The 10,504-nt window shown below is 38.5% G+C and overlaps 1 protein-coding gene across 1 annotated transcript in view; it reads left to right on the top strand.

Annotated features, from left to right (window-relative positions):
• The first annotated feature begins 208 nt into the window (after window positions 1-208).
• Window positions 209-10,504, top strand: part of LOC106867870 (mitochondrial import receptor subunit TOM70) — a 28,088-nt gene continuing 17,792 nt past the window's right edge. The window contains exons 1-2 of the mRNA XM_014912924.2: window positions 209-829; window positions 4,572-4,745. Coding sequence (XP_014768410.1) covers window positions 569-829; window positions 4,572-4,745 — 435 coding nt within the window. The 5' untranslated portion in view covers window positions 209-568. The remainder of the gene's footprint in view (window positions 830-4,571; window positions 4,746-10,504) is intronic.

Below are 10,504 nucleotides of genomic sequence, written 5' to 3'. Positions count from 1 at the left end.
TGTTTAATGTAAAAAGATTGACGAAAATCTGTCGGAAGAAGAAATGAAAAAAAATTATAGATTTTCAAAAAATTTTTTCATAAAACTTCTGATTAATTTACGACGGGTGTGATGTAATAAAAGTTGGGATGGGCGTCCTGACCCGAAATTCCGCCTATTAAATATCAAAGTTTCTATTAAACTTAAGGCTTTAAATTTACAACAAAGTGAATTCTGGGCAGTAAGCTAACGAAACGTCAACTATACACTGTTCATTACAGCAATAATTAGTAAATAAATAGTAAATTATAGCTATGTGGATTGTGCTAGTGCTTACGGTCAAAAGTCATTGAGCCTTACACCGCAAATCTTAATTGAAATATTTACTTCGAAGCTAAATATATTTTAATTGTATCTGTGTATAACTGCTCTGACCGAATTATCGGTTTTATCTTCATTCTTTTACATCTAATTGCGAGACTACAAGCAAATCGAAGACGGAGCGAGCATGTATAACTCATGTCAAGACATGCAAAACGAGATTCTCACAGAGAATGAGAGTGGTAGATAGGCACGTGTGTTGGCTGTCATGGCGCTGAAGAAAGTCAATCTTCGTCTTGATATGTTACATGAAGTTGTACGAAAGCCATTTGAAGGGCTGTCCAAATGGCAAATAGCCTTGTTACTTGGAGCCCCGGTCACGCTAGGTCTGGCTGGTTTAGTGTACTACAATAAGAAAGGAAAACACATGAAAAGTGCCAAGAACAACAACGACCTGAAAATAAACAACTATGCTACATCTCCAAAAACAGAGTCCTCCAAGAAAGATACTCCCAAGAAATCAAATGAGGTTTGTATACTTCTTTTCCTGTTACATAAACAATATCTAAATTTGTTAGTGAGTTATGTTTAGCTTTCTCTTTTAAGTAGCACATATGGCTTTGTAAGGAAATTGTAACGAACCATTTTTCACAATCGTTATTCATTTGGTTTTCTAAATATGCAAATGACGATTTATTTTGTTAGCGGTAGTGGTAACACGTCTGCAAGTGATAAAATTATATATGTGTGTGTGTGTACATTCTTGAAATATTTAATCGATAGTAAAGATATACCCAAGTGTCACTCATACATATTTCTAATGGTTAACGAGTTCTTTTTGTTTAGTTTTCTCCTTTCTCCCCAATATACACCAAAAGCAATGTTTTAATCAGTAATATGTAACTTGACCTCGACAAGAGTTTCGTGTGACCTCTGTTCTGGAGCAGATTTAATTATTTCACATTGTATTTTACTTTATCTCTAGCGTCTTAAGACTACAAAACATTAATTTTGAAGTTCACAGTAACTATTCTTAAACACGGTCTTTAACGAAATTGGGTTGTTAAGCGCCAGGCTGACAGCAGGGTATGATTTGAAAGATTTGACTGCTATTTCTAGCAGTTTTGTAAACAAAACATCATTTCTCCCCTAAACTATTTCATATACTTGATACAAATATCTAAGTAAAATCTCTTGAAACAATAGTTATCTTTTAATATATTTACTGATCTAACGTACAACTAAATTGAAAGCAAAATATTTCTTGGAATGAATCGAAACAGAACTATTGAATATGACTGGGAGTATTTCAGAAGAGATAGGTACACAATCTTTTTGTTTCAAAAATCTAATAGTTTAAAATAAATATTGATAAAAAAAAAAAAGATGCAATATGTAGCAACCTGTAAGTTATGAGATGAAACTATCTGTAATTTAGTAGTTATTTTTTAAGATAGTCTCAATGCTTGTGCGTCTCTCAAGGGCATGAGCGACGAAAGTGAAACGAAATTATTACAGCCGGAAACGAAACCGAAAAAACAGGCTGGAAACACCGGAAGATTTTACTCTGGCACTGGTGAAGAGTTGTGTTTCGATAGCTTTCATGTTTTAGTTAAGTTCTATGTCAAGGCATGTTATAAAGTCATTATATTGCTTTTGCTGAATAAACCGACAAGTTAGGTATATTTAATTGAATCTGACAGGTGGTTCATAAAAAAATTTTCCCAATTGAAACGGGCTTATCAACCATATATAACCGTTTCAGAAAATGTGAAAGCCATTATGTTAATTTCTTGAAATGTCACAACAGATCGTGTATGAATGTGAATGAGGGTGGGGGAACTGAATAAATTATTAATCGATAGAATAGTATGGAGTTTAGTCACTGGGATATTGTAGCAATTATATTTTTCAGTTAGATTTTAATTACTAGCCTTTTTTTTCAACACTGGAATTGCGGTTAATAGGCATAATTGGCGATCGCCGCATAATTTAACCCAAATAGTCATATTAGGCAAATGTTTTCAGTTTGTAAGCATTCTGTCATTTAAATACTATTCTTGAAAATTTGTTGAATCTATTTTGCAGCATCGTCTAAAAATCGCGAATGCTTTTTAGTCGGTGCTAAATATAGGAACAATTACGTGTCATACAATATGTTGTTTTAATTGGGACAAGTTTACTTTCATAGAACGCATGTAGTCGATTGTATCAAAATCTGAAAGATGAATCAATGAAAACCCAAAAGCTTCAAGCAACAAAGAATTTTTTTGATTTTCTGTCGTCTATATACTTTGCTATCTTGGTTTTTGCAAACGAAGATTAGATTGGGAATGCACAATATTAAAAACGCCAGCATGACAAGGGCGCGTTGTAGTCATCCAATGTTTTAGAATATTGATGTAAGTTATAAGAATGTAACAATTATGGAAATGCCATTGGCATAACTGCTATTTGCTTTGTTTGCATTTTTGAATTTTGCTGTGATCAAATGAAATCTGTTGATTTTGCTCATTTTGAGAGTTTGGATTTCAAATATAAGATGAAATTTTGCAAATATATTTTTTTAAAGATTACACTAATTATATTTACTAAGTGCTTCAGAAGACTAAATAACGGCTATCTTTCGATTTGATGTGAGTAAACGTCAAGTGAAAGCACATGGGTTTTGTTTACATCTAATCGGCTAACCCTAACCCTAACTTTTGTCATTAATAAACTGATGTTTGGAACATACCATGAAATTTTGTTGAAAAATATCAGGCATGGCTGAGTGGTTAAGAAGTTTGATTCCCAACCACACAGTTTCATATTCAGCCCCACTGCACGGGACATTGAGCATGTGTCTTCTACTATAGCCTTGGGCAAATCAAAGCTTTGTGACTGGATTTGGTAGACAAACTGAAAGCAGTCTGTTTTGTAAACATATAGCAGTCATCATCATCATCGTTTAACGTCCGCCTTCCGTGCTAGCATGGGTTGGACGATTTGACTGAGGACTGGCAAACCAGAAGGCTGCACCAGGCTCCAATCTGATCTGGCAGAGTTTCTACAGCTGGATGCTCTTCCTAATGCCAACCACTCCGAGAGTGTCTTTTGCAGTGTCTTTCGTTTTCAGTCTTCTGTGAAAGCATATCCAACAACAGGGAAATATTATCTTACTTGACAAAAAGGGCATCCACAAAATCCATCTAACCCATGCAAGCATGAAAAAATAGACATTAATAATTGTGTGTGTGTAGTGTTTATCGCCACTTTAGCATGGGTGTTCTCTAAGAACTGATGATACTGCTATTTTAACCTCAGGAAGACATCTCCAACTGATTTATTCAGTGCGCTCTTGCACTCAATATTCATAGCAAGTGAGACCACCAGATCATGTGATTTCGATCGTATTGGGTCACTTCAGTGGCGGACACTCTTTTGCCAGGCATGGCATTAGTCTGCCCTCACTTGCAATATATAGAATACAGTCTCTTGCAATCACTGATCTTGTAACTAGCAAACTAGTATCCACCAAACCCGCCTCACTGCACATCACTCAGAGCACACTCTCTCCCAAATTACCTCTATTGCAACCCAACTATGCCTCTTGTCTTTATCTCACAACCTGGCTTTATACCTCTAGGGTATTCTCTAGCCTTTCTTTTCCTTGTTGCACCCATCCACTGTTTTCCCCCACCCTCTCTCTATTGCCTCCTCATCTACACTGCTTTCATGACATTCACACTCTGTTCTTTCTTTTCTCCCTGTCTCTGTGGTACCCTCCTACAGCAGCTATTTCTTGTCCCTCTGCTTCTTTTTCTCTCACTGCCATCTTCCCCACAGCTTCTCTGCCTTCTCAACCAACCTGCCTGATGATACAGATTTGTTTAAAGTGATCTAAATCAAAACATTCCATCAAATTTTCACTTTAATTTGCATTCCAAACACCAGGTTAATAATGACAAGTATTTTAAGGCAACAAAGGGGTTAATGGTATGCAATGGTTGAAAGACTAACTTATTGAACTTAAACCTTGTTACAGCTACTGTGCTAATCTCCTGGGCAGTGAACATATCTTCTCTTGTATCTCTCTGCATATACTTTTGTATACTAAATTTATGTGAAGACATACAGAGTTATGAATTTAACATAGACTATATTTCAAGGATTTCAACATAAAATGGCAAATTTGGGCTTTACATCAGGCACCTGTTGATTTGGTACCATATATATAGTATTCACAGAATAACTGTCAGACAAGTTTAAAATTCAATTTTCTATTTCAGATGTCCAGCACAGAATCTGCTCTTAAGGCAAAAGAAGAAGGTAATGTATTTTTCAAAAGTGGTAAATACAATGAAGCAATTGAGTCCTACACCAAAGCAATTTCTCTGTGTTCAGATAACAAACTGCAACTGGCTACATTTTATCAAAACAGAGCTGCTGCCTATGGTCAGCTGGTAAGTGTAATCATTTTTGTCTCTTTAAATTTCTATTATCCCAGATTTTGGTTGAAAATCTTTAATTGGAATTAAAATATGTTCATTCATTCATTCTTATATGTATGTGTGTGTGTGTATATAAATATATACATATATATAAATAAAAGAGAACACAGATGCCATTTAAAATTTACGACAACTGTTTTCATAGAATTTTAGTGGTGTATTCATAACATATAAGCCATCATCATCTTCAGGTTAAATTTTAAACTGGTGAGATTTCATACATCAAACATGATGAATCTAACATTGTTGAATAAGTGGATTTTTTAATGAATAACATTCAAGTTTATAAGAAAACTAGCATACCTGTGTCATCAAAAATGCTGACAGTTTTATTAATGAGAGAAACCATTGATAAATGTCAACAATTTAGTAAATATATGTGCATACACAGAATTGAAACACTTGAACAATCAGACAAAGTTGTAACGTCTTAGTTGAAAATATTATCACCCATGTACTATATATATATATATATATATATATATATCATCATCATCATCATCATCATTTAACGTCCGCTTTTCATGCTAGCATGGGTTGGACGATTTGACTGAGGACTGGTGAAACCGGATGGCAACACCAGGCTCCAATCTAATTTGGCAGAGTTTCTACAGCTGGATGCCCTTCCTAACGCCAACCACTCAGAGAGTGTAGTGGGTGCTTTTACGTGTCACCCGCACGAAGGCCAGTCAGGCGGTACTGGCAACGGCCACGCTCAAAATGGTGTCTTTTATGTGCCACCCACACAAGAGCCAGTCCAGGGGCACTGGCAACGATCTCGCTCGAAAATCCTACGAAGGCCAGTCAGGCGGTCACTTTTCCATGCTTGCATGGATCAGATAGATTTTGTATAGCCAGATGTTATTCATGTTGCCTACCCTCATCTATTTCTAAATAAGATAATATTTTGTCCTGCCCAGGCATGATTATATGAAAGATTGGAAATAAAGAACACGTCTTGACACTCGCTTACTATTATAGCAGAATGTCAAGGCAAGGAGATAGTAAAACAAATACACACATACATTAAGTTAATTGTTGTTGCAACCATGATGTTCTGGTGACCTCACAAGCTAGCTTTCTTTATTTTAATTGATTTGCGTATATACAATTGTATAATGCTGAGTGTACATATCAATGCAAACATGAAAGCCTAATTTCTTCCATACTGAAATTAATACTACATGAAGAATGTTGTGAAACAGCCGTAACCCTAAGGATGTCACGTGGTCAAATAAATGTATATTCACCTTTGATACCTTCTGACTTCTGTGTGTATATATGTATAGGTATATATATTTATATATGTGTGTGTGTGTGTAAGCTAACCACTTAAATTGACCCCTCAATTTTTTTCAATTGACCCCTCAATTTTTTTCAATCTTTCATACATTCATTCGCCATTAACTTCTCATGTAATTTTGTTAAGATAATTACTCGCTTCTTGGTTTGTTTAAATTCTCATTTCTTTGGTTTAATTTCTCATTCGCAATGAACACTCTGAATGTATATTATTATTATTACTATTATTTTTGTTCCTTATACCATCTCCCCAAATTAAACTTGCTTCCGGTTGCAGCTTATCTATTTAAAAATTCTTGTCTCATGTGCTCCCTTCCATTCCATTCCATTTGGTACTGTTCACACGCAGCTTCTAAGTATTCTTGCCCAGTCACCAAATGATGATGTATTGCTTAGTTAAGATTCTCTCGTTTTTTTTTTTTTCAATCTTTCATACATTCATTCGCCATTAACACTTTAAATGTATTACTTACTGACAGCTAGTTTTTAGAAGCTAACCATTTCAACTGACCCCTTAATATATAACTTCTCATGTAATTTCGTTATGATAATTACTTGTTTCTTGGTTTGTTTAGATTCTCATTTCTTTGGTTTGATTTCTCATTTGCCATGAACACTATGAATGTATATTATTATTATTATTTTCGTTCCTCGTACCATCTCCCCAAATTAAACTTTGTTCCCGGTGTGCCCCCCCCCCACCACCAATACTGAATATCTATACCTTCCCACCATCTACAGATATCTCTCTCTCTCCTCCCACCACCATTACCTGATGTCTCTTCTCTCAACCCCTCCTCCTCACTGGGCTGCTCTCTATATATATTACCTGCACTCTTTCTCTCTCTCCTGGGACAAATGCAACTAGGTTAGCTGCCCACCTTCTTAACCAGCTATCTTTCGTTTCGTTGTCTAGAGATTTGTCACCACCATTACCAGATGTCTCCTCTGTCAATCCCCCCTCCTCACTGGTGCTGTTCTCTATATTAACCGCACTCTCTCTCTCTCCTCGGACAAATGCAACTAGGTTAGCTGCCCACCTACTTAACTGGCTATCTTTTGTTTCATCTAGAAATATGCCAACAACTACTCAGTAATTTTCTAAAGATAAATCAGGTGAAGGAGAAAGCTAATGGGCTGTACGTGTGTGCTTGTCCCTGTATGTGTGTGCATGCGTGCTTGTGTGTATGTATGGATGAGCTTGTTTCCTCTCTTTGTCTGAAACACCCCCTCTTGCTGGTGGTACCCTCCATCATACCTGCAATCTCCTCTCGCTGGACAATGCAACCAGTTTAGTTGACTCCCTACTTAATCTAACATTGGAATATCCATATTTGTAACACCGCTTAAATTTACATTTTTATGATGACCATAATGCTTATACTTACTATGCTGCTAACACCTACTCTTACCCCCAGTAGGGGCAACAATCTTAACATGCTTGAATGTTTCAATGATGTCAGGTTGGAAGCATGCCTAAAAAACAAACATGACAACCTCCCTCTTCTTTTCAGGCGCTGAATAGCATCTCTCCTCCCCAAGCCTCACCCCACATTCCTTTCCCAGTTTTCAGAGTTGGCACTGTCAATGTAGGCACACTGGAAGGTAGGTCTAGTGAGATTGTAGAGATGCTCGGAAGAATATGTGTTGATGTATGCTGCATACAAGCGGTAAGATGGAGAGGAGCTTCATCTATGTTCCTCACAAGCAAGGCACATAGGTATAAAAATCTTCTAGCCAGCTAACCTGGTTGGAGTAATGGGTGTAGGCAGACTACTTGCAAAGAAATGGGTGGATAAGGTCATAGAGGTTGTCAGGGTATGCGATAGAGTGCTTAAGCTCAGGCTAGTCTTGCAGAACAGCACAGCTCCAATTATCTCTGCCTACTCCCCACAAGCGGGCCTACCAAATGATCAGAAGGACCATTTTTATGATACCCTTCTACAGGCTACCTCAAAGATGAGTGGCAATGACCATCTTTGCGGCTGGAGATTTTAATGGGGATGTTAGGCGGCAATCCAGTATCTTCACTGGTGTACACGGGGGCCATGGTATTGGTCCCTGAAACAATGAGGGAACTAGGTTACTGGAGTTCTGATGCATGTAACCTTTTAATCTGCAACACTGAGTTCAGGAAGCCAGGCAGCCACCTGATAACCTATCAGTCAGGTGACTCTGCTAGCCAGATTGATTTCATCCTCACCAGACAACCGGATGTAAGTTTGCTCTTAAAATACAAAAACCCTCCCAGGTGAAGAATATATCCCCCAGCATAGACTAGTCATTAGTGATTTTAGACTTGAGGACAGAAGGATTTGGAAGCTAAAGAACCCTTCACATGGTCAGAGATTTAGGGATATCCTCATCAAGAAATTTGATGAGAGGGAGGAGGAGCTACAGACCTCGGACATAAAAGGTAGCTGGAAATTCCAACGGGACAGCTGAGTGCTACACACCAAGTCTGCAGTTGGTGCAAAGTCCCTTCCAGACCTAGAGTAATATGGTGGTGGAATAATACGGTAGACAAAGCCATTAGAGCAAAGAAACAGGCCTGAAAAGCCTAGAAGGGTGGGGGTAGCAGGGAACTGTACCAGATTGCCAGAGGGGAGGCTGGGCGACAGGTATACATAGCCAAGAGCGAAGCAGAAAATAAGTTTGCCAATGTCCAGTGACATGAAGACCAAAGAACTAAAGTATTTTGGATTGCAAGACAGTGTGTGAGAGAAAATTGCGATGTCACAGGAGAGGAATGTGTCCGCATGGATGATGGTGCACTTGCTTTTAATGATTCTGAGAAAAAAGAGGCTTAGAGAAGCCATTATAAAAGACTGCTGAACGTGGAGAATGAATGGGAGGAGGAGAGCGTGCCAAATGTTGATCCAGTAGAAGGACCAGCTATCCAAATAGGCAGCACCCTGGTAGATAAAGCAATTAAGGGTATGAAGCCAGGAAAAGCCCCTGGCCCATCAGGAATCATTGCTAAGATGCTTAAAACATCTGGTAGTGTGAGCTACGGCCTAGTCATCTGTATTGTAAACCAAGTAGTTCATGATGGAGTCTTACCCAATGACTGGTGTAGCAGCACCATAGTCAACTGCTACAAGGGTAAAGGTGATGCTTTAGATAGAAATAAGTACAGGGGTATCAAACTGATGGATCAAGTGGTGAAGGTCACGGAGAGGGTCATAGCCCAACTATTTAGGCAAAGAGTCTGCTTAGATGAGATGCAGTTAGGTTTTGTGCCAGGTAGAAGCACCACCAATGCTATATTCCTGGTACAGCAGCTGCAGGAGAAATACCGAGCCAAAGATAAATCCCTATACTTGGCTTTTGTGGACTTCGAGAAAGCCTTTGACAGGGTCCCCTGTTCCCTTATAAGAATAGCCTGGGTAAAGTTTAGAGAGCTCCTATTTCTGCTGGTGACAAAGGGCCTCTCGCTCAGAGTAAAAGGTAGACTGTATGACACGTGTGCGAACAGCCACGCTACATGGCAGTGAAACATGGGGCGTGACTGCTGAGGACATGTGTAAGCTTGCAAGGAATGAAACCAGTATGCTCTGCTGGATGTAAAATGTCAGTGTACATACACGGCAGAGTGTAAGTGTCCTGAGAGAAAAGTTGGATTTAAGAAGCATCAGATGTGGTGTGCAAGAGAGACGGCTGCACTGGTATGGTCATGTGTTGCGAACGAATGAGGACAGCTATGTGAAAAAGTGTCACAACCTAGCAGTTGAGGGAACCTGTGGAAAAGGTAGACCCAGGAAAACCTCGGATGAGGTGGTGAAGCATGACCTTCGAAAATTGGGCCTTACTGTGGCAATGACTAGTGACCGGGACCCTTGGAGATATGCTGTGCTTGAGAGGACTCAACAAGCCAAGTGAGACCATGGCCCATGGCCTATGTCAGTGGGTGTAACCAGCACATTTATGAATACCCCTCACTCATTGGACAATAAACCTTGCTTGTGATGACCTATTGAGGCAAGTGAAATTAAAATCGCTGACGTGGCCGATGACAATACAGCCTGATTGGCACTCGTGTCAGTGGAACATTAAAAGCATATCTGAGCATGATCATTGCGAGGGCCATGGATTGTGCCAGAGCTATAGGGATAAAATGGGGCATGCCAACGCTAGGCCGAAAAAGCTGTAAGTTTCTGTATATTCTCCAATTGCTAAATGTACTTTATATTTGTAACCTTAATTGTTAATATGGCATGGTATGTCATAAGCATCTGTATATTGTGGTTTTTGTCATTTTAGTTACAAAATAAACAAATTAATTCAATGGAATACACTGTCTGCAAGTCGATGGATACTGCATATTCTCCTCCATTTTCTTATTGCTATATAAATTTAGGGTAAAATAACCCCCTTTTACCCACACCCACTTATTACACTTGGTATAA

Source organism: Octopus bimaculoides, chromosome 5 (assembly GCF_001194135.2).
Source record: "Octopus bimaculoides isolate UCB-OBI-ISO-001 chromosome 5, ASM119413v2, whole genome shotgun sequence".
Taxonomy (NCBI): Eukaryota; Metazoa; Mollusca; class Cephalopoda; order Octopoda; family Octopodidae; genus Octopus; species Octopus bimaculoides.
Note: the sequence above shows the minus strand (reverse complement) of the source record. Positions and strands in the feature narration are given on the sequence as shown.